This window comes from Gallinula chloropus (assembly GCF_964237585.1).
Source record: "Gallinula chloropus genome assembly, chromosome: 3".
Taxonomy (NCBI): domain Eukaryota; kingdom Metazoa; phylum Chordata; class Aves; order Gruiformes; family Rallidae; genus Gallinula; species Gallinula chloropus.
The window spans coordinates 77,888,107-77,907,751 of NC_140087.1; the positions used below are offsets into that span (position 1 = coordinate 77,888,107).

Below are 19,645 nucleotides of genomic sequence, written 5' to 3' on the forward strand. Positions count from 1 at the left end.
GGAATTTTTTTTAACAGTGTCAATATTGATGATGTTTTATACTGTGAGGGGAAATGAGCTGTTTAATCTGTTTTCTTCCTTTGGATTTGCAAGTTGCTGTACATGGGGAAGTACATAGAACAATCTATCTGTTGTTTTTCTTACAAGCAGTGTGGTGTCTTGGTTGGCTCTGGAGAAGGCATATTGATGGCTTGGAAAAGGAGCAATCATGCTGCTGTCAGAAAACTTATTTTCCATGTTTACTAGCACCAGCAGAAAGTGTTCATCTTCTAATATGCAGAAGTGATACTAGCTGGTGTTTCCTCTCCTCCCTGGGTTGTCAGCCATTCTTGGCTTTAAGAGCTTAGCTATTTTACCTAGAAAAACACGTTCATTTTGAAAGGCTTTGTGTGTACACAGTCAGTTTCTGTTGCTGTTAACCTTCTAGGCTTAGAATGCAATGGAATTTATTTTTATTTACTTGAAAAATAGGCTTTTTAAGTATGAAGACTTATTTCAAAGCTGTAACTACTTTCTTATTTATCGCATGGACTGTCTGTTCAGTACTACGTCACATGGTAGCTTATCCAAGGTTGAATTATCCTGCTTTTTCTACTGAATGATGCTTCGTCTTACAGGTGGCTGTACAGTGTAGTCCAGAGTAATTTTGAAGAATTAAAATTATGTGCTGCATCTCTCTCTCTCACATGTATTTACTGTTGTCAATGTTTCCCTTATATTGGATGATATTTTAATGGCTTAGACTTACTGAATTTTCAGATTTTTGGGATTCTTATTCTTCAAGGTTCAGTTTATTTAAAGAATTGACAAATAGTTTTCAGTTTTCTGTTCCTTAGCTGTTCTGAGGAGTTTTTAAATCTCCTTACAATTATGCAAGGTGGTATGTAGCTTTCTTTTGGACAACATTGCTTTATATTCTTGATTGATCTTCCTTATCTGGTATAATTCAGCTGTTTGTCTGGTTTCTTTCAACTAACACCTTCACCACCTTCACAGATTTCCTGAACAGCAAGCTCAAAATGCCTTCGGGAAGTATAAAAGAAGCAATGTTTAAAAGGTCTTAAAAATAAAAAAAAGTCCAAGTAACCATCCCCTTTCCTCCAAAAAAAAAAAAAAAAGCAAACAAAACAAACCCCCAAAACCTGTGCTTGTTCTTTTTTTGTAACATTACAGAAAATGTTATATTAAACCTGGTTTAGAAAGAGAAGGAGGAGTAGTGTTAGCCTGTGCTAATGAATAGACTTTTGCCCTTCACAGGAACAAACGTTGGCTCTGAGGAAAGAAGGGATAGGTGTTGTGTTAGATTCTGAACTGCCTCATCTCATTGGCATTGATGATGATCTGCTCAGTACCGGTATCATCTTGTACCACTTGAAGGTAAATATACATCTGTATTTCCACAGCCTCTGTATGTATGCCCTGTGATTTTTCTTTTTTCAGTAGACCAATTGTAGTACAAATTTGCTGTCTAAACATTGTGCTCATTACCCTTCTCTGCCATAGTAAGAAAAGTTCTTAAGAAATTGCAACTGATTTGATTAAAATATCTGTGAATTTACTGTTTTGATTGATCAACTGAGTAACCAGAGATAGATGTTTGATCATAGAATAACCTGTGTTGGAAGAGACCCTTAAGATTGAGTCCACAGCCTAACCCTGCCTACTCCACCTCTAGATCATGTCCTTAAGTACTTCATCTACAGGCCTTTTAAATACCTCTAGGGATGGTGACTCCACCACGTCCCTGGGCAGCCTGTTCCAGTGCCTGACAACCATTTCAGTAAAGAAATTCTTCCCAATATCTGACCTAAATATAGCCTGCTGCAATTTTAAGCCATTTTCTCTCATCCTATCCTTTGTCACCTGAGGGAAGAGACCAACCCCGACATCTCTGCAACTGCCTTGCAGGTAGCTGTAGAGAGCAATAAGGTCTCTCTTCAGCCTCCTTTTCTTAAGACTAAAATGCCCCTCAGCCGTTTCTCACAGGACTTGTGCTCCAGAACCTTCACCAGCTTCATTGCCCTTCTCTGAATGTGCTCCAGCATCTCAACATCCTTCCTGTAGTGAGGGGACCAAAACTGAACACAGTACTCAAGATGGGGGTCGCACCAGAGCTGAGTATAATGGAACTATCACTTCCCTACTCCTGCTGGTCACACTATTCCTGATACAGGCCGGGATGCCATTGGGCTGCTTGGCCACCTGGGCACACTGCTGGCTCATGTTCAGCTGCCTGTCACTTGACACCCACAGGTCCTTCTCCTCGGGAGCTCTCCTTCCACCCTGCCCCAAGCCTGTAACACTGCCTGGGGTTATTGTGACCGAGTGTATGACCTGGAACTTGGCCTTGTTGAACCCCGTAAAACTGGCCGCTGCTCATGGATCCAACCTATCTATGTCTCTCTGCAGAACCTTCCTGCCTTCCAGCAGATTGACACTCCCACACAATTTGGTGTCATCTGCAGACTTACTGAGGGTGCACTCAATCCCCTCATCCAGATCATTAATGAAAATGTTAAACAGGACCAGCCCCAGCACCGAGCCCTGGGGAACACCACTTGTGACTTGCCACCAGCTGGATTTGGCTCCGTTCACCACAACTCTCTGTGTCCGGCTGTCCAGCCAGTTTTTAACCCAGGAAAGAGTGTACCCATCTATTCCATGGGCAGGTAGTTTCCCTAGCAGGATGCTGTGGGAGACAATGCTGAAGGCTTTACGGAAGTCCAGGTAGACAACACCTGCAGCCATTCCCCTCATCCACTGAGCAGGTCACCTTGTCATAGAACAAGATCAGGTTGGTCAAGCATGATCTGCCTTTCATAAACCTGTGCGAACTGGGCCTGATTGCCTGGTTGTCCCACATGTGTTGCGTGATGGTACTCAAGATGATTTATTCCATCACCTTCCCACCACTGAGGTCAGGCTGACAGGCCTGTAGTTCCCCAGTTCCTCCTTTACACCCCTTCTTGTATATGGGTGTCACATGCCCCAGCCCAGTCCGGCAGAACCACCCTGGTCAGCCAGGATTTCTGGTAAATTAGGGAAAGCACTTAGTGTAGCGCTCTCAATACCCTCGGGTGAATCTCATCTGAAGCTACCCTTGTACAGATCTAAGCAGCTGAGCAGGGGGGCTTTGGTCCGCTTCCCATCCCCATCTTTCCAGGGATCTGGGAATCAGGAGACCAATTGGTTTTACTACTAAAGACTGAGGCAAAAAAGGCATTAAATACCTCAGCCTTTTCTTTGCCCTCAGACATAATGATTCCTTCCGCATTCAGTAAAGACGAGAGATTCTCCCTTGCCCTCCTTTTGTTATTAATGTACTTATATAATAATTTCTTCTTATCTTTTACAACAGTGGCCAGATTGAACTCTAATTGGGCTTTGGCCTTCCTTATTTTCTCCTTGCATAACCTCACCTCAGCTCTGCACCCTGGGTTACCTGTCCCTTCTTCCGACAATCATATGCTCTCCTTTTCTTCCTGAGTTCTAGCCAAAGCGCTCTGTTCAGCCAGGCAGATCGTCTGCCCCGCCGACTCGACTTTTGGCACATTGGGATGGCTTGCTCCTGTTCCTTCAGGACCTCATTCTTGAGGAGCATCCAGATTTCCTGAGCTCCTTTATCTTCCAATACCTCCTCCCAGGGGACTTTATCCACCAGGCTCCTCAACAGACCAAAGTCCATCCTTCTGAAGTCCAGGGTGGCAGTTCTGTCAACTCTCCTCCTTCTTTCCTCAGGAATTGAGAACTCTGTCATCTCATGGTCATTGTACCCAAGGCAACCTCCCCACAAGTCACGTCACCCACAAGTCCTTCTCTGTTTGTGATGTTCCTGTGTATCTTAGTTTGTTGATCATCTCATTGTAAAGCTTGACTTGAAATCTAAGGTTAGATTAATTGCCTCAAGGCTTGCTAATAATATTGTAGTATAATGACTCTGAAATCATTATAATAATGATTCTAAAAATGCAACCTGATTTCCCCCACCACCACCACCTTGTATTTTTAAGCATATATTGCCTTCAGGTTACTCTGGGAAAGTGGAAGGATAACATATCTTTGTGGGGGAGGAAGGGAGACTTCAACTGAAAGTAATGTGTGCTCCTCTCTTAATTAGGAGGGCCAAACATATGTTGGCAGAGAAGATGCTGTGACAGAACAGGATATTGGTATGGCTTTTTTGGTTTTACATTCTGCTTTCAGTCCCAATATGTGAACAAAGCTGCTTTTCCCCCTTTTTCAGTTAGTTGTCTGTTCTTGCATATTTTAATTTTTAGAAAATTTCAGAACCGAATTAAGTGGGATTTTGCTTCCAGGAGCATGACTTCTAGAATAGTATGTGGGCCTAAAGTTTATTCATGTTCAAATACTAGTTATTAAATTATTTCTTGCTTCTTTTGAAATAACATCATGTAAATATACAGTCGTCTTTTGTACCGCACCTATTGCAGTTACTACACAGTCATTCACTTAACCATTGCATGATGATAGTATTGTTAGCAGTCTTTGGACTTCATGTTTGAGTTGAAGAAAATTCTGGAAGCTGGTAAGAAAGAGTTGGTAGGCTGCTTCTGCTTTTTTTGTTACAGGTCAAAAGATGCCTGGATTAAAACTTCTGTATAAATTTCATGAAACTCATGAACTTGAGTTGTTTTTGGTATTAAACAGTGCCGGTAGAGGCGATCATACATGAGTTGAAGAGACAGAAAGCAGAATAAGTGATTGATAAAAGGCCTGACTATAATAGAATATAAGAACCTTATTTCACCCATCCTTGTTAGTCTACAATCACAGCTTAGATCTGACCTTTCCACATTTAAGCACAGTTGCTTAAAAGTCAAGAAGCTGTCCTATTTCCCAGAAACTGTCCCAAAAACCTTGTGAAAGAACATTACCCCAAGCATCCCAACACACTTCTCTTTCCACTTCAATAGAACAATGAACAGCATTGATGTTTAAGGCGCGCAGTGTGTGATAAAGGGAGGAAAAACACATTATCTATCGTAAAGAGAAAAGACCATCTCAAATACATAGTGCTATATGTCCTTAATAAATTATTATCAGCATGCTAATCTTACTAGGTGTTAAGAGACTAATTATATTGTTTTATTTATTTGTATTTAGTTCTTCATGGCCTTGATTTGGAAAGTGAGCATTGCATCTTTGAAAATCTCAACGGTACTGTGAATCTAATACCACGGGCTGGAGCACAGTGTTCTGTGAATGGTATTCAGATTACAGAGGCCACACACCTAAACCAAGGTATTATCCACCGTAATGTCATTTCTAATACAGCATCTTTGTTTCTTTCTGGCCACAGCACTGAAAAAAATATCGATGCGTATTAAAGGGGTTATTGTTTAATTAAATTTAATTCCACATCTTCTCAACTAGAGCACAAAACCATCAGGAGAGCCACAGAGTTTCTGTTCTTTCAAGGAACTGCTGTGTGATGAAAAGAGAATTCTTTAGTAATTTAAGCCATTTCATAATCTTGAGTATGATTTGATTTTATCTAATGCTTACATATAAAGTCAACACTGTGCTGGGTTGCTTAGGTTGCTTTAACATTAAGAAAAAGGATATCAGTCTCTGTAGGACTACAGTAATATCAGAGGTGGCCCCAGCCCCCTCCCTGAGCTTCAGGCCTGTCCCACTCACCAGCTGTTGCCAAATCCTCTTGTATAGCAGGAGGTTCAGCTGGAGTATCTGTTAACTACAGCTGAAGGGGAATGACAAAGACGGGAGGCTAACCCCTACGGAGGAAGTTTAGGGAATTAGAATTTTAATATAAAAGCTTTAAAATTTGGAAATGAAAAAAGAGCTGGGACAGCTGGGAACAAAGGTGTATTGTGTTGGCCTGGAAAGGACTAGCTGGAGCAGAGGTTCAGGATGTTTTATCTTCCAGGAACACTCAGAATATCTTCCCATTTAGCAATGAGCTGAAGACATGTTCAGCAGTGAGGCAGCTCAGCTGCTGAAAAAACAATGTCACTTCACATTCCTGGAAAGAAGCTTTCAGAGTGAGCAAAGGGAGAATGCGGTGTTGAACAAAGAAAGTGTTGCATCTTTTCTGAACTCAAGTGCTTCAAAAGTCTGCTTTGGGAAAGCAGAGGAGTTTGGGTGTAGAGAGGGGATGTTTGTTTCTGTAAAGTCTCTTTTAGTGTGTTTCTTCCTTGTGAAGTAAGAGGCTTAAAAAAAGAAAAGCCCAGCCCTATTTGTCTTGTGCTTGAGTAAAGCCCACTGATAATTTGTTAGCAATTGAAGCATTGACATCAATGGCAAATAATGCTGTAAATGATAAGAACTGTAGTTACAATGACTCGTCTTTACTTTATCCTGCTGCATTTCCAAGGCAGTAAATGTTTGATGTGCCTCAGAAGAAAGCAGGAGTTTGGATGGTATTTCCCTCTTCCAGGCATATGTTAACCAAAATTTTGGTTCTTTGAGCAGTGGAAACGTTACTTTTGGTTTTCTTCTGAATTTCTGTCTAAACAAATTTGCAACTCCAGGGGAAGGGGTTGCTTTGAGCTCCTAGAAGCTAAAAAACAGCTCCATAAGCTGACCCTGTAGACAGTGTAACCAGACCAGTGCAAAGGTGGCAGCGATGACATCAGGTGGGCAAAGCTGGTGAAATAACTAGCTTGACAACTCACAATCCATGTACCCTAGCTGTGTTAGCATTTAGTCTCACAGCATGAAGTGCCAGCCTCCCTAAATATCTCCTTTAATGCTGATTAACTGCTGATGTATTTAAATGTTTCCGTTCGTCATTAATAACTGTTCATTTGAAAATGTGTTTATTTTTTTAGACTGTCATGGAGTTTAAAATAAAAAAGGCATATTAATTACTGCTTCCTTCTACAGATTGCTCCCAGCATTTGTGAATTCTGGCTACTGTAGACTTTTTGTGTAAATGTAACTTACTAGAATGTTTTATTGTTCTTGAGAACATATGGGGGATTTTTAGAGGTTATTGAATAATAATTAGGTCATTAGTACTTAAGGTCAGGCTCACCTCTGTGCCTGGGAAGATCATGGAACAGATCCTTCTAGAAGCTATGCTGAGGCACATAGAGGACATAGAGGTGATTTGAGACAGCCAGCATAGCTCTACTAGGGGCAAGTCCTGCCTGACCAATCTAGTGGCTTTCTACAAGGGAGTCACTGTATCAGTGGACAAGGGAAGAGCTACAGATGTCATCTATGGGGATTTCTACAAGGCCTTTGACATGGTCCCCCTAAGTTGGAGACATCTGGATTAGATGGGTGGGCTACTCAGTGGATGAGGAGTTTGCTGGATTGGCTGGATGATTGCATCCAGAGGGTGATAGTCGATGGACTTGATGTCCAGATGGAAGACAGTGACAGGCAGAGTTCCTCAAAGGTCTGTGCTGAGATCAGTGCTGTTTAATATCTGTATTAAAGATATTGACACTGGGATTGAGTGCACCCTCAGCAAGTTTGCTGATGACACCAAGCTGAGTGCTGAGGTTAATGTGCTGGAGGGATGGGATGCCGTTATCCAGAGGGACCTGGACAGGCTGGAGAAGGGGGCCCAGGTGAACCTCATGAGGTTCAACAAAGCCAAGTGCAGGGTCCTGCACCTGGGTCAGGACAATCCCTGTTATCCATACAGGTTAGGAGATGTGCTTGAAAGCAGCCCTGAAGAAAAAGACTGGGGAATACTTGTGGATGAGAAACTGGACATGAGGGTGATAGATCACTGACACAGGTTGCCCAGAGAGGTAGAGGAGGCCCCATCCCTGGAGATACTCAAGATCAGGCTTGGCGGGGCTCTGAGCGACCTGATCTAGTGCAGATGTCCCTGATTGCTGCAGGGAGTTGGACTAGATGACCTTAAAAAGCCCCTTCCAGCCTTACACATTCTAGGATTCTATGATAATATTCACAATTATAATTTGTCCTTTACCTTAAATTTATCCTCAACTTCAACCAAGTTTTCTGGTTTCTAGGCCAAACTGCCAACCCTTCTGTAATTAGCATAACCTCCCACAGCTTGGCTTTTTATAGTTTGTTAGTACAAAATAAACCTTCAAAAATAAAAAGGTAACTTTTAGAAGTTGGTAAGGTCTTAATTATCAATACATTTGTTTGCATGGTTCCAAAGGTGGCTCTGTGTAAATCAGGGATGCTTGATGATATTCAACAGGCATTTTTCTTACATATGTTCATACATAGATGTATATATATAAATATATATATATATATACACGCATATATAAACATGTATGTGGTGAGTTTGGTGGGGTTTGTTTTTTTTTTTCCTTATGATCTCTAGTTATTTCTGTACTGGAGCCAACTAGTTGAATTACAAGATCAGAACTCCACAAATGATAAAAACTTACATTTTATTTTCATTGTTTTAGTACCTTTGCTGTAATTGATAAAGAGGAATTGTTGCTCTCCATTTATTTACCATAAGCAAACCCCATAGCAAATCCAGTAGTGTTTCCATGACGACAGTTATGCTGCTCTTTGCACACTTGCATTCTGATGGGGAGCTGCATTGTACAACAGCAGACATTTGAACCTGGTGCTTAGGAAGTATTTGACTGTATGGTATTATCCAGGCTGCTTCTCCTAAAGAGGCTTCAATGTTGATGCTTATTTAAGTTCTGTCAAGTGGATCATAGAGTTTTTCTTTAATAACAGAATAACGCTGTGATAATAATCAAAACTGCATAGAGGTTCCACAATACAAGTAGTGGTGTCATGACACCACTGTGACATGCTTGCATAAAGAAAGAGGAACGTAATAGTAGAAGCAAGTGAGTTTAGTTTCCTTTCTGATCTGTATGCTGGCCATGTTGCTGTGAATTCTTCCATAACCATTCATTGTGTGACATGCACATATCCCTTCTCCTTCCTCCTGTCCAGATTTATGCCACATCTCCTCCTGCTAGGCTGATGATCGTAGGAATCGGAGAAGTGCTAAAAGAGAAACCTAGGAGCTGTTCCTCTGATCCGTAACCTGTGCTTGCTGTTAAACACCTCTCTCCCATTTTCTTTTACGTTTGTGAAGCTGAAAACACACATCTCTCTCTCTGTGCATTCTGAAATTTTAGACCATTTATTTATGTTGCTTCCACCTAGTAATGTGGTAAGAAATGTTCACCATTAATTATTTTCATCTTAATTTGAAAGCAACTGAAGGGATTTCATAGAAGTCCTCAGTGTCACAAAATTTCCCCTCCAGGCAGTCAGCAAGAGTGGAACAAGTAAAGGTCTGAGACAATGGTGAGCATATAAAGCAGTGGTAGGCTGCAATGGTTTTAGCCCTTTCACAAGAGCAGTCATGACCATAATGGACCCCTTTTAATATGATTACATAAATATGCACAGTGTACTTCTCAAAGAAAGGTCAGCCTGCAGCATGACATAAATTACAGAGTTGGAATCAAAATGACTTGGCAGTAGAAACCTATGTACAGATTTATAGAAGGTAATTCTCTTTAGTGGTGGACTGATGTAAAGAGTTCCCGTGGTCCAAAACTGAAGTGTGTAAACAGTGAGAAGGAAGGTTGTGACTGTCGTGCTTTTTGCCATTTATTTGCTAAGTCTGGATGTCCTTATTTAGGTTGATATTCCTAATTAAGCTAATTTTACAAGGGTTATCCTTTAAGGACAGCATTTCATTCACAGAATCACAGAATCGTAGGGGTTGGAAGGGACCTCCAGAGATCATCGGGTCCAACCCCCCCTGCCAAAGCAGGTTCCCTAGGACAGGTCAAACAGGTCGGTGTCCAGATGGGTCTTGAATGTCTCCAGAGATGGAGACTCCACACGCCCCTGGGCAGCCTGTCCCAGGGCTCTGTCACCCTCACTGGGAAAAAGTTCTTCTGCATATCGGTGTGGAACTTCCTGTGCTCCAGCTTGAGGCCATTCTCAGATATTAAGAGTTTATTTGTAGTGAACAGTCTAAGTGCAATATTTTCATATTGTGTAATGGAAACGTTTTTCTTTTTAAAAATGTCTCATGCCAAGCAACAGATAAACGCTTGGTTCTGTGGTGGTTAATTAGGGAGACCTAAATGTTGTGACAGCAGTGACAATATACTTCTTAGCAGGAAGCCATTGTCTTTAAAATACAAGACTTGCCCAGAATTGCGGTTTGTGACTTGTATCTTAAGTGATTAAATATAATAATGACAGTGCATTGAATGATATGAATTATTTGAGTTTCTTCCCACTAGAATTAACTGTTGGGTACAAAAGTCTAATAATTGTCATGAGTGACAATAAATGTAAATGTTTTTCTATGCAAAGAAGAAAAAGGTAGGTGAGAGTACAGATTATTTCTGTCCTAAGGAACCTGCTTTGGCGGGGGGTTGGACTTAATCTCTTGAGGTCCCTCCCAACCCCTATGATTCTGTGATTATGGCAATCTGGAGCTTTCAGTGCAGGTGGATTCAAACCTGTCTGTGATCAATAGCAGATAGATAGTAGTTTGTTCTTAGTCAAGTTTCTGGATGTTCCCTTTGCATTCGGTACCTTCTGGGATTATGCAAAGTAGCACTGATGATGAGTGTGTCGGTCAGACTGGGGCATCTGCTTCCACTGCTTCCTCTACCTATATTTATTCTTGAACCAAGGTGCATGAACTTGGTTGTCCTTTATGTGCATGAACATGTGTGGGGCTTTATTTTTAGCAGGAAGAGGAAGGAGTGAACTGTATACATCAGTTAACGTAGCTGTGACTATGCATTGCTCCACATGTTGAATTGTCAAAATGCATTTTCACTGTGTTCTTGTTTAAGAGTGTCTTTGTTTATGTATTACATGTCTGAAAAATTACGTGGCATCTTCAGGAACAGAATGTTCTCAGTGAATGGTGTGTGTTTTTTCTCATCAGGTGCTGTTATATTACTTGGAAGAACCAATATGTTTCGCTTTAACCACCCCAAAGAAGCTGCTAAATTAAGGGAGAAAAGAAAGGTGAGATTAAAAATCAGTGTTTGGTAATGTAAACCTCATTCACTGTTTTCTTGCTAATACAGACATACCTTCATTATTGTAGAATACTTTTTTTTTTAATTTGCTTTGCATCTTTTAGTTAATGTTTCATCAAGTGAAACAAAATAAGTGTTTGTAAGCACCTTGGAGTTTGTCTAATCCAAATAAAATAAACATTTTATGGTCTGTTTTTAGAGTGGACTGCTGTCTTCCTTCAGCTTGTCTATGACAGATCTTTCAAAATCTTGTGAGAACCTGTCAGCAGTTATGCTTTACAATCCAGGGTGAGTATATTCTAAAATGCAGTTGTTAAAATTGCCACTGTTCTTTGTTTTAGCAGTTTGAACGTTCCAAACGGCAGTAATAGAAAGTATTTTTTTCTTGGGTTAATGGTATATGCTTGCTAAATAGGGGCTTCTGAATGAAGCCAGAACTTTTCAGTTATCTTGTTTGAACTAGTCCAAGCTAGAAAATGGCTTGAAGGGACACTGAGGAACTGTTCCCTCCTGCTTCAATCTTGCTTTTACCTGGGATTTCTCTGCTTTAATTCAGGAAGAGTAGCTGCACTGGCAAACAGCCACACTGATCTAACACCAAGAAAACTGTAGTGCCTGGAGTCCAGGAGGCACTGTTTGCATTGCAGTCAGGGCAGTTCAACACAGTAATGACATGGCAAACTTTACATTTATGCTTTCTTGAGAATTGCAAGTTAACTATTTTTCCTAAGAAAAACGCATTGTAAACTGAAGGTTTCCTGAGTTCATATGATACCATTAGAAGCATAAAAAGCCTGGGAAATGAGTGTCTTATGTTCTCACTGATATACCTCCTAGTAGATTGCGAAGTTAGCATGTGGGGAACAGTTTTATTATACAGTTACAATGACATAGACTGCTTATTGTAGAGAAGCTCTTTTTAATGTTTTTACCAGTGTTCTTAAAGTGGAATTTATGGTGTTTTGTTCTAATTTTTTTTGTCAATAGCTAGTGCCTGGTGTTTGTGTGGAGTGTGAGATGAGGCACTTTAACCACTTGTGTGCTTTTGAAAAATTGGCTGTAAATTGAATTATAGGCTTGGGTAGTGCAGCTTTATTCCTGAATTTTACGGCAGGGTGGCTCTTTATCCATTAGAATGGATAAAGAAGATTGGACAGGTAAAAATAACTTAAATAATGGCTTAAATACAGTGAATATGTAATAATATTACTTCAAATGTGACTGTTACTCTTCTGCTACTGAGCTACCTACAGAGATCTTAAGTCAGAGAGCTAGTGGCTGATAAATTACCTGGGTTTTTTTCGGACAGAGGTGAAAGAGAAGATCAAAAAAGTATCTGTATATTTTTTTTATCACAGAATTATAGGGGTTGGAAGGGACCACCTCCAGAGATCAAGTCCAATCCCCTTCCCAAAGCAGGTTCCCTAGGACAGGTCACACAGGGAGGTGTCCAGATGGGTCTTGAATATCTCCAGAGAAGGAGACTCCACACGCCCCTGGGCAGCCTGTCCCAGGGCTCTGTCACCCTCACTGTGAAAAAGTTCTTCCGCATATTGGTGTGAAACTTCCTGTGCTCCAACTTGAGGCCATTGCCCCTTGTCCCATCCCCACAGACCACTGAGAAGAGGCTGGCCGTTTCCCCTTGTGTCCCGCACTTAGGATGTTTATAAACACTATTCAGATCCCCTCTCAGTTGTCTTTTCTCAAGGCTGAACAACTCCATTTCATTCAGCCTTTCCTTGTAGGGGAGATGCTCTAGTCCTTTAATCATCTTCATAGCCCTTCGCTGGACTCTCTCCAGGAGATCCCTGTCATTTTTTATACCAGGGAGCTCAGAACTGGACACAATACTCCAGACGGGAGTATTCTTATGTTCTTCTCAAGTGCTCAGACCCTTTTTCCACACTTTGTGGACATTCTGCTTCCCTTTGAGTTTCTCCATGAGCTCTCTGCTCATCCACACAGGTCTTCTGCCACCCTTCCTTGATTTCTTACTCATAGGGACGCACCAATCCTGAGCTCAGAAGCAGTGCTGTTTAAACACTGACCGGCTCTCACAGGCCCCCCTTGCCTTCTAACAGCCTAGTCCGTGGGATAGCTCCTATTATGTCCTGCAAGAGATCAAAGTTTCCTCTCCTGAAGTGCAGGGTAGCAATCCTACCTTTTGCTTTGCTTCTTCCACTAAAGATCTTAAACTCCACCATCTCGTGGTTGCTATGTCCCAACCTGCCCCTGACCTTCACTTGCCTAACAAGCCCATCCTTATTAGTAAGAACAAGATCCAGTAAACCCCTGCCCCTGTCCGTTCCTCCTTTCTATAGCTGTTCAAATAGCTCTATCCAAAGACTTCTAAGAGTTGCTAGTGTTACATTTCCTGTGGGTTGGGGAAGGTTCCTGGAAGTGTTTGTTACCTCTGGTTAGTGAATAACTACTGTGGGCTTTTCCCTGACTAACGATGTTATTCTCCTATGATACCATTATGAGTAATGGCATTATACAGCACCGTACTGACCTTGGCTTTGCAGTCAGCATAGAGCAAGACAGATTGTTCCAGCATTGCCTCACTTTCAGATTTGGAGCACAATATAATGGTGTGGGCAAGGCCTGGTTGAAGGTGGGCTTAAGAATGATTTCCCTGCCCAAAGAGTTCAGACTGTCTCAGACAATGCCAAATTTTGTCTTATGGAGCAGATTTTTCCCGTAACTATTTAATTTTTTATATATATATTTTAAAAGAGGATGTCTGGAGAGTTATTTGATTGTGTCTATGATGAAGTAGATTGCAGCAAGTCCTTTCTTTTCCCCCCAATATTTTATGGAATATAGCTTCTCTTTTTCTTATCAGTTCTTCAAACATCTTGCCTTGCTCTTCTGGAAATCTAATAGTATGAGTACTACAATTAAAGAATCAAACTATGCAGCAATTTTTAGAAACACTGCCATTTTTCCAATCTAATACTTTTTGTAAGTTGTTTTTTTTGTCTTCCTTTCTCAAGTGTGATTATGAGAATGCAGTTGAAAGTGAGGGAGAGATTAGGTGACACATTCTTAATATTCCCAAACGCTTTCATGCCAGCATTTTATTAGACTTTAAACTACAAGTAGAAGGGTCACTTTTGATATTCTCCAGCAGGAGTATGCATTCAGTTAATCTTTGTGAACTGGCTCACATGAATAGGTATTTTCTCTTGCATCATTTTGTAAACAGTAGATAGCTGTCAGGCAGAGAAGGACCTGTGGATGTTGGTTGACTGCAGACTGAATATGATCCAGCAGTGTGCCCAGGTGGCCAGGAAGGCCAATGGCATCCTGGCTTGTATCGAAAATAGAGTGGCCAGTAGGTCTGGGAGGTGATTGTGCCCCTGTACTGGGCATTGGTGAGGCCACACCTCGAGTGCTGGGTCCAGTTCTGGGCTCCTCACCATAAGAAGGACATTGAGGCCCTGGAGTGAGTCCAGAGAAGGGCAACCAGGCTGGGGAAGGGGCTGGAGGGCAAATCCTATGAGGCTGAGGGAGCTGGGGATGTTTAGCCTTGAGCTGCCTACAACTACCTGAAGTGAGGGTGTAGAGAGGTGGGCAATGGTCTCTTCAGCCAGGTGACAGGAGATAGGACAAGGGGAAACGGCACTGAGCTGTGCCAGGGCAGGGTCAGATTAGATGTTAGGAAAAAAATTTTCACTGAAAGAGTTGTCAGGGCCTGGAACAGGCTGCCCAGGGAGGGGGTTGAGTCACCATCCCTGGGTGTATTTAACAGACGGGTAGATGAGGTACTCAGGGATATGGTTTAGCATAGGACAGGAACAGTTGGACTCAGTGATCTTAAAGGTCTATTCCAACATCGTGATTCTGTGGTGATGCTTAAGGCTTGCATTGCAGGAGGAGTGTAGGTCCTCGTGACTGTCACTTGCTTGTGAGCAATAGAACCTATTGGAGGTTGCTCCATGGTCACTGTTATGAAGCTTACTGTTCTGTATTTATAACTTAAGCTCCTGTCCCTTGATTCAGATGCTTTAGCGATGTTTAAAACAATAGATCCCTTAGTTAGTAATAGACAGTGCCCACACAGTGCAGAGGTGGTTGTCGTCTTAGCCCTTGGTGATTTTAAAAGAAAATAAATCTTAAATAGGGCTGTTTTATTGCTTTTATGACTGCTGTGAAGTGAAGATAGGCTCTGAAGTTTGCACTTTAGTTTAACTGAGCCCTGGTCTTACAAATCAGTAGAAGAAAGCACCTTCCAAAATCGATGCATCTCTATGGGCAGTGGTTCGGCAACTGCAACTCTTGAGCTTAGGCTGGGCTTCCATGACAATTTTAAATGTATTTGAAGTGTTGCTGGCACTGTGTTTCCTTTGTGACAACGCTGGGCTTTTTCTGATCAGGTGATAAGCTTGTCCAAAGAGGGAATTCTGCAGAAAATGTCACTTTAAAGAGAACAGGTACCTGGGATAATTGCAAGTTAAAGAAAACATGTTTTGAATAAAGCAAATCCCAAGCATTTAGGGCTAAGTAATAATTTAATGCAGTGGCACTGTACCTGTAAAGAGTTAGATGACTTGCAGGGGGCTGGAGCTCTGTATTTCCATCTAGGAATGACACTTAACAAGCACAGTGCTGCAGTGGTTATTCTTCTGAGTGGTGACGCTGTTCAGCCTGGGTAAAACATTCAGTAAGTCTGATGTCTGGGTATTGAAGAGAAGGTGATTTTACCCAAGGCATTAGGTGTGGGTGAGCATCTTGCTTCCTGGAATGAATAAGTGCTGATGGAAAAAGTATCCAAGACTAAATATCACTTGGAATTTTTTCATCAGGAACAATGTAGGATGTGAACAACTTCCTTTGATTTGACCCTTTATTGCAGTAGATCATAACTCATAACATAATGGTGGACTGCCCACCAGCAGTGTAGGTCTGGCTTTAGTAGCTACCCCTCCTTTTTATTTTTTGGGGGGAGTGGGGCAACTTCTGTAGCTGACCAGCATTCTGCTTACTGTTAACTTTCAAGATTACTTTTTCTTCCAGTTTCAGTATTGATAACCTAAAGACTAGCAGCTTAATTCCCAATTTCTGTAGGGTGCAATAAGTAGCTCAAAGATTCAGCATCTTTAGCAATCAATGGCAGAACAGTCTGTGGGATATATCCTGCAGTTGTGAAAGCAGGTGAATGACCTATCTTGCTGACTATCTGTATCTTTCCCATGTGAAAGCCAGTGTTATCTTTAATTGTGTTTTCAGATGGGTGGTCTTTGTCTATGGCTTTTGTTGTGTGTGAGGTTTTGTGTTTTGTTGTTGATTTCCTCTATATGGAGAGAGATGCATAAGATTTAAGCTCAACATGCAAAATTCTTTGTTCTGCTGGTTCTTAGTCTTTGTCTTTAATCCAGTGTCATGCAACACTGCTTCAGATAATAAGCTTTGGATAAAATAGAACATTGCACATAGATTTGTGCTGAAGATTTAATTTGTGGACCTTTTGTAAGCTGTGTTATACTGTAACTCTGAAACCACTCACAAGGAACCTTGGTCTTGTAATGGATTTAGCATGGGACTTTTGGTTTATGGGCTGTTTGGACTGGTTTTGGGGTTTGTTTTTTTTATTCAATTGATCTCATAAATTGGGCTACTGAATGGCATTGTAACATCTTTGTAGTCTTGTGGGTACTCAGTCTTTCCTAATAGATGTAGTACGAGATCCAACTTCTGTGCTGTGTAAATTAAGCTACTGTACTGTGCTAGCAGAACTGACTTCCTCTGCAGCCTATCTATACTGTCCTTATCACTACATACACCACGTTTTCCAGGAGAACGGTGGCTATTTAATTCTACACTGATCAGATTAAGTTCTTTTGTGATAGGTCTGCAAAAAGAAAAAAGAGTGGAGTCTGGTCTTTAATATCTGTGTCATTTTTGCTTTTTTTGTTTAAATTCAGGCTAATATTTTTTTCTCTTCCCAGCAGTGCTCAGATTAATAAGGGGAGTAGAGGTTATGTGAAAATCTTTTTAAACCAAAAAACATCAATCTTGCATCTTTACTTTGTAAAACTGGCAGTGATATCTTATAGCCAGGGATGTGTTTTGGTAGCACTGAGATTTGACTGGCTTCTTAAAGAAACAAGGTTTCTGCAATCAGTGACAGCCTGTCCTGCCTCCCCAGATTCACTCCTGTCCTGAAATAACTTGGAACTCATAACCACTTTGAAGCAAATACTGCTGAGGTAGTGGTCTCAAAAGTGGTGAATTCCTAAATATATTAATAGCAGCCAGCTAAGGAAGACAGCCATCACTTATTACCCCTGCAGAAATAAAGGCTCCAGCATGAGCCTTTTGGGAGAGAGTGGAGACACTGTGACTAACCCCATGGTAGGAGAGTGTTCAGTGGAGCTCAGATCTTCTTAGGCATCAAGTCTATATAGCAGCAAAACACCAGGCTGCGTTTAACCCTCTCTGGTCATGGGAATTTTCTTGTCTAATATACATTAAATGCACATTTTGAAACCAGCTAAGTGTAGCAAATGGAAAGTGCTGTTTGGGGTGTTGATGGTGATCCAGAGTTGGCTTTGGGAAATACACTTCTGCATAGTTCATTCCTTTTTCCTGAGCAACCTTTTGAGCACTGCCAGCTTAATTTGTTGTCGTGACACCAATGTTGGAGTTGTTAGTCACTTCCAAGAGTTTTTCTAAGAGAAAATATGGAGTTTTCACCACTGACCAGTTTTTATATCAGACTAATTGCTATGATGGCTCATTTTCCTTGTGTACCAGATCTTGATCAAAAGGTATTTACTATTTTTGTGCATTTATAAAGCATGTTCGCTAAATAATGTGTTTTATAGAATAGTCAAAATATCAAAAGATTTGTGCTCTGGCTTTTGCACATTGTTAGCTGATCTGAAACATTTTACTTCATTATGTCTTAACCAAGCATGGGAATGCTTGTAAATCATCTTTGCCAGCTGTCTAAGCAAAGACAGTCTACATCTGACAGCACATAACAGGCAGTTCCACAGACCAGAGCTATATTCCCTGGGGTCTATATTGTTTTGGACTCAAGTAATGATGAATATAGTGGCATTTGTCAGCCAAGCCCTAGGTAAGAAGTGATAACTAACAGCTTTGAATTCCAGAGGTAGACCATAGCCAAAGGCAGAGCTTTTGAGGTATAGCTTGCTTAAAAAAAAAAAGAGGGGGGGGGGGGGGGTAGGAGGGTGCCAGATAACAGGTAAATTTAAGCTTTTGCTTTTTGAAGGTCCTTTATGATTGTTTTCTCTTCTTGTTGCATAACTAGGTGAATCTTGCATTGCTGTTGCAGAAATTGTGATAAAATTAAAGATACTAAGTTGTCACCTCTCGTCTATTTGTGTTGAGATACTGCCCATCCTGATCGTAGTCTTAATGGGCCTCTTGGTGAGACATTTACACGCAGACTTTGGATGTCTGGAGTTGTGTAAAAATATACCCATTTGTTAATCTCTTAGACAGTATAGAGGGTATTTTTTTTTTAAACTGAATTTGTGGGAAATAGGGGGAAATGAAATGTGTTCAACTAGTCATTCTCCAGTGTTTTAATGGTTAGAAAGTTCCCTAAGCACACAGGAACCAAAGTTTAAATTGCCATATAAATATTACATTATTGATGTATTTTTTGCGTGTTTCCAAGGGTAGTTCCTTTTTGTTGCCAGCACTTTTATGATTTTTAAAAAGAAATGTTAAAAGTTACCTTATTTTTAAAAAAAACCTGTCTACAGAATTGGGTTCATGACATCTTAAACTGCAGTTTGTCAAATATTTCAAGTTAACTTGTGATACAGTCGTATCTTTTTTTTCAGTGTTTATTATAACAATGTTTGAGGGAGTAAAAGGGAGATCTGTGAGCATGCCATAGAGTAGTTTCATAGATCTTTCCCTTGTAAGAAGTGGCCAAGCTAATAAACTATAGGAAAAGGAACATCAATTTAGCTATCATTGACACTTGAAAAATGTGTTTAGAAAGAATAATTGTTGATATTTTACTTTTGAGTTGCATTGTGACAAATGTTCCATGAATCTAACCAATTTAACCTCTAATAAAATGAACTGTTGTTGACTTAAAAATATTCTATACCATTGATATGTTTTTTTCTATCAAGTCCATTCTTAATTGATTGCTCTGTTTCCCCTGCCTCCCATGGTAGTCTTTTCCCTGTAAAAGGACCGATCTGTCTAAGGTAGAGAAATTCAATTTCAATTGATTGCTATGTCTGCATGTAGTTAACTTGCAGAAGCTATGCTAATCATTTCTCTATCTTGTTTAACTTTACTTTTTATTTAGCTGGGTTTTTTTTTTTTTACTTTTCTGTTTGTACTCGTGTCCAACAGCATGAGATCTAATTTGTAACCCTAATGAAGGAAACCTTTTCTGTTACTGTAGTAAGTAGTTTTATAAAATGCTTGATTTCTATTATTGTTATAATGTTCTAAATAGACACATCGTATATTCCTATTTTTTGTGATACTTGGGAAATAACCTTTTTACTGTGGTATTTTATTAATTAATTTATTTATTTCAACCAGGCTAGAATTTGAGAGACAACAGCGAGAGGAGCTTGAAAAATTAGAAAGTAAAAGGTAACATTCTCTCTGGTCTTCAAGTGTATGTCTGTGTACATTTATACAAGTTGTAGCCTCATTTAGGTCAT

The 19,645-nt window shown here is 40.6% G+C and overlaps 1 protein-coding gene across 1 annotated transcript in view; it reads left to right on the top strand.

Moving 5' to 3' along the window:
- Positions 1-19,645, top strand: part of KIF16B (kinesin family member 16B) — a gene marked incomplete at its 5' end in the record, with an annotated part of 145,166 nt that overhangs the window by 63,922 nt on the left and 61,599 nt on the right. The window contains 7 exons of the mRNA XM_084261636.1: positions 1,258-1,377; positions 4,118-4,169; positions 5,125-5,262; positions 10,877-10,959; positions 11,173-11,261; positions 19,142-19,174; positions 19,521-19,574. Of these exons, the coding sequence (XP_084117762.1) occupies positions 1,258-1,377; positions 4,118-4,169; positions 5,125-5,262; positions 10,877-10,959; positions 11,173-11,261; positions 19,142-19,174; positions 19,521-19,574 (569 nt within the window). The remainder of the gene's footprint in view (positions 1-1,257; positions 1,378-4,117; positions 4,170-5,124; positions 5,263-10,876; positions 10,960-11,172; positions 11,262-19,141; positions 19,175-19,520; positions 19,575-19,645) is intronic.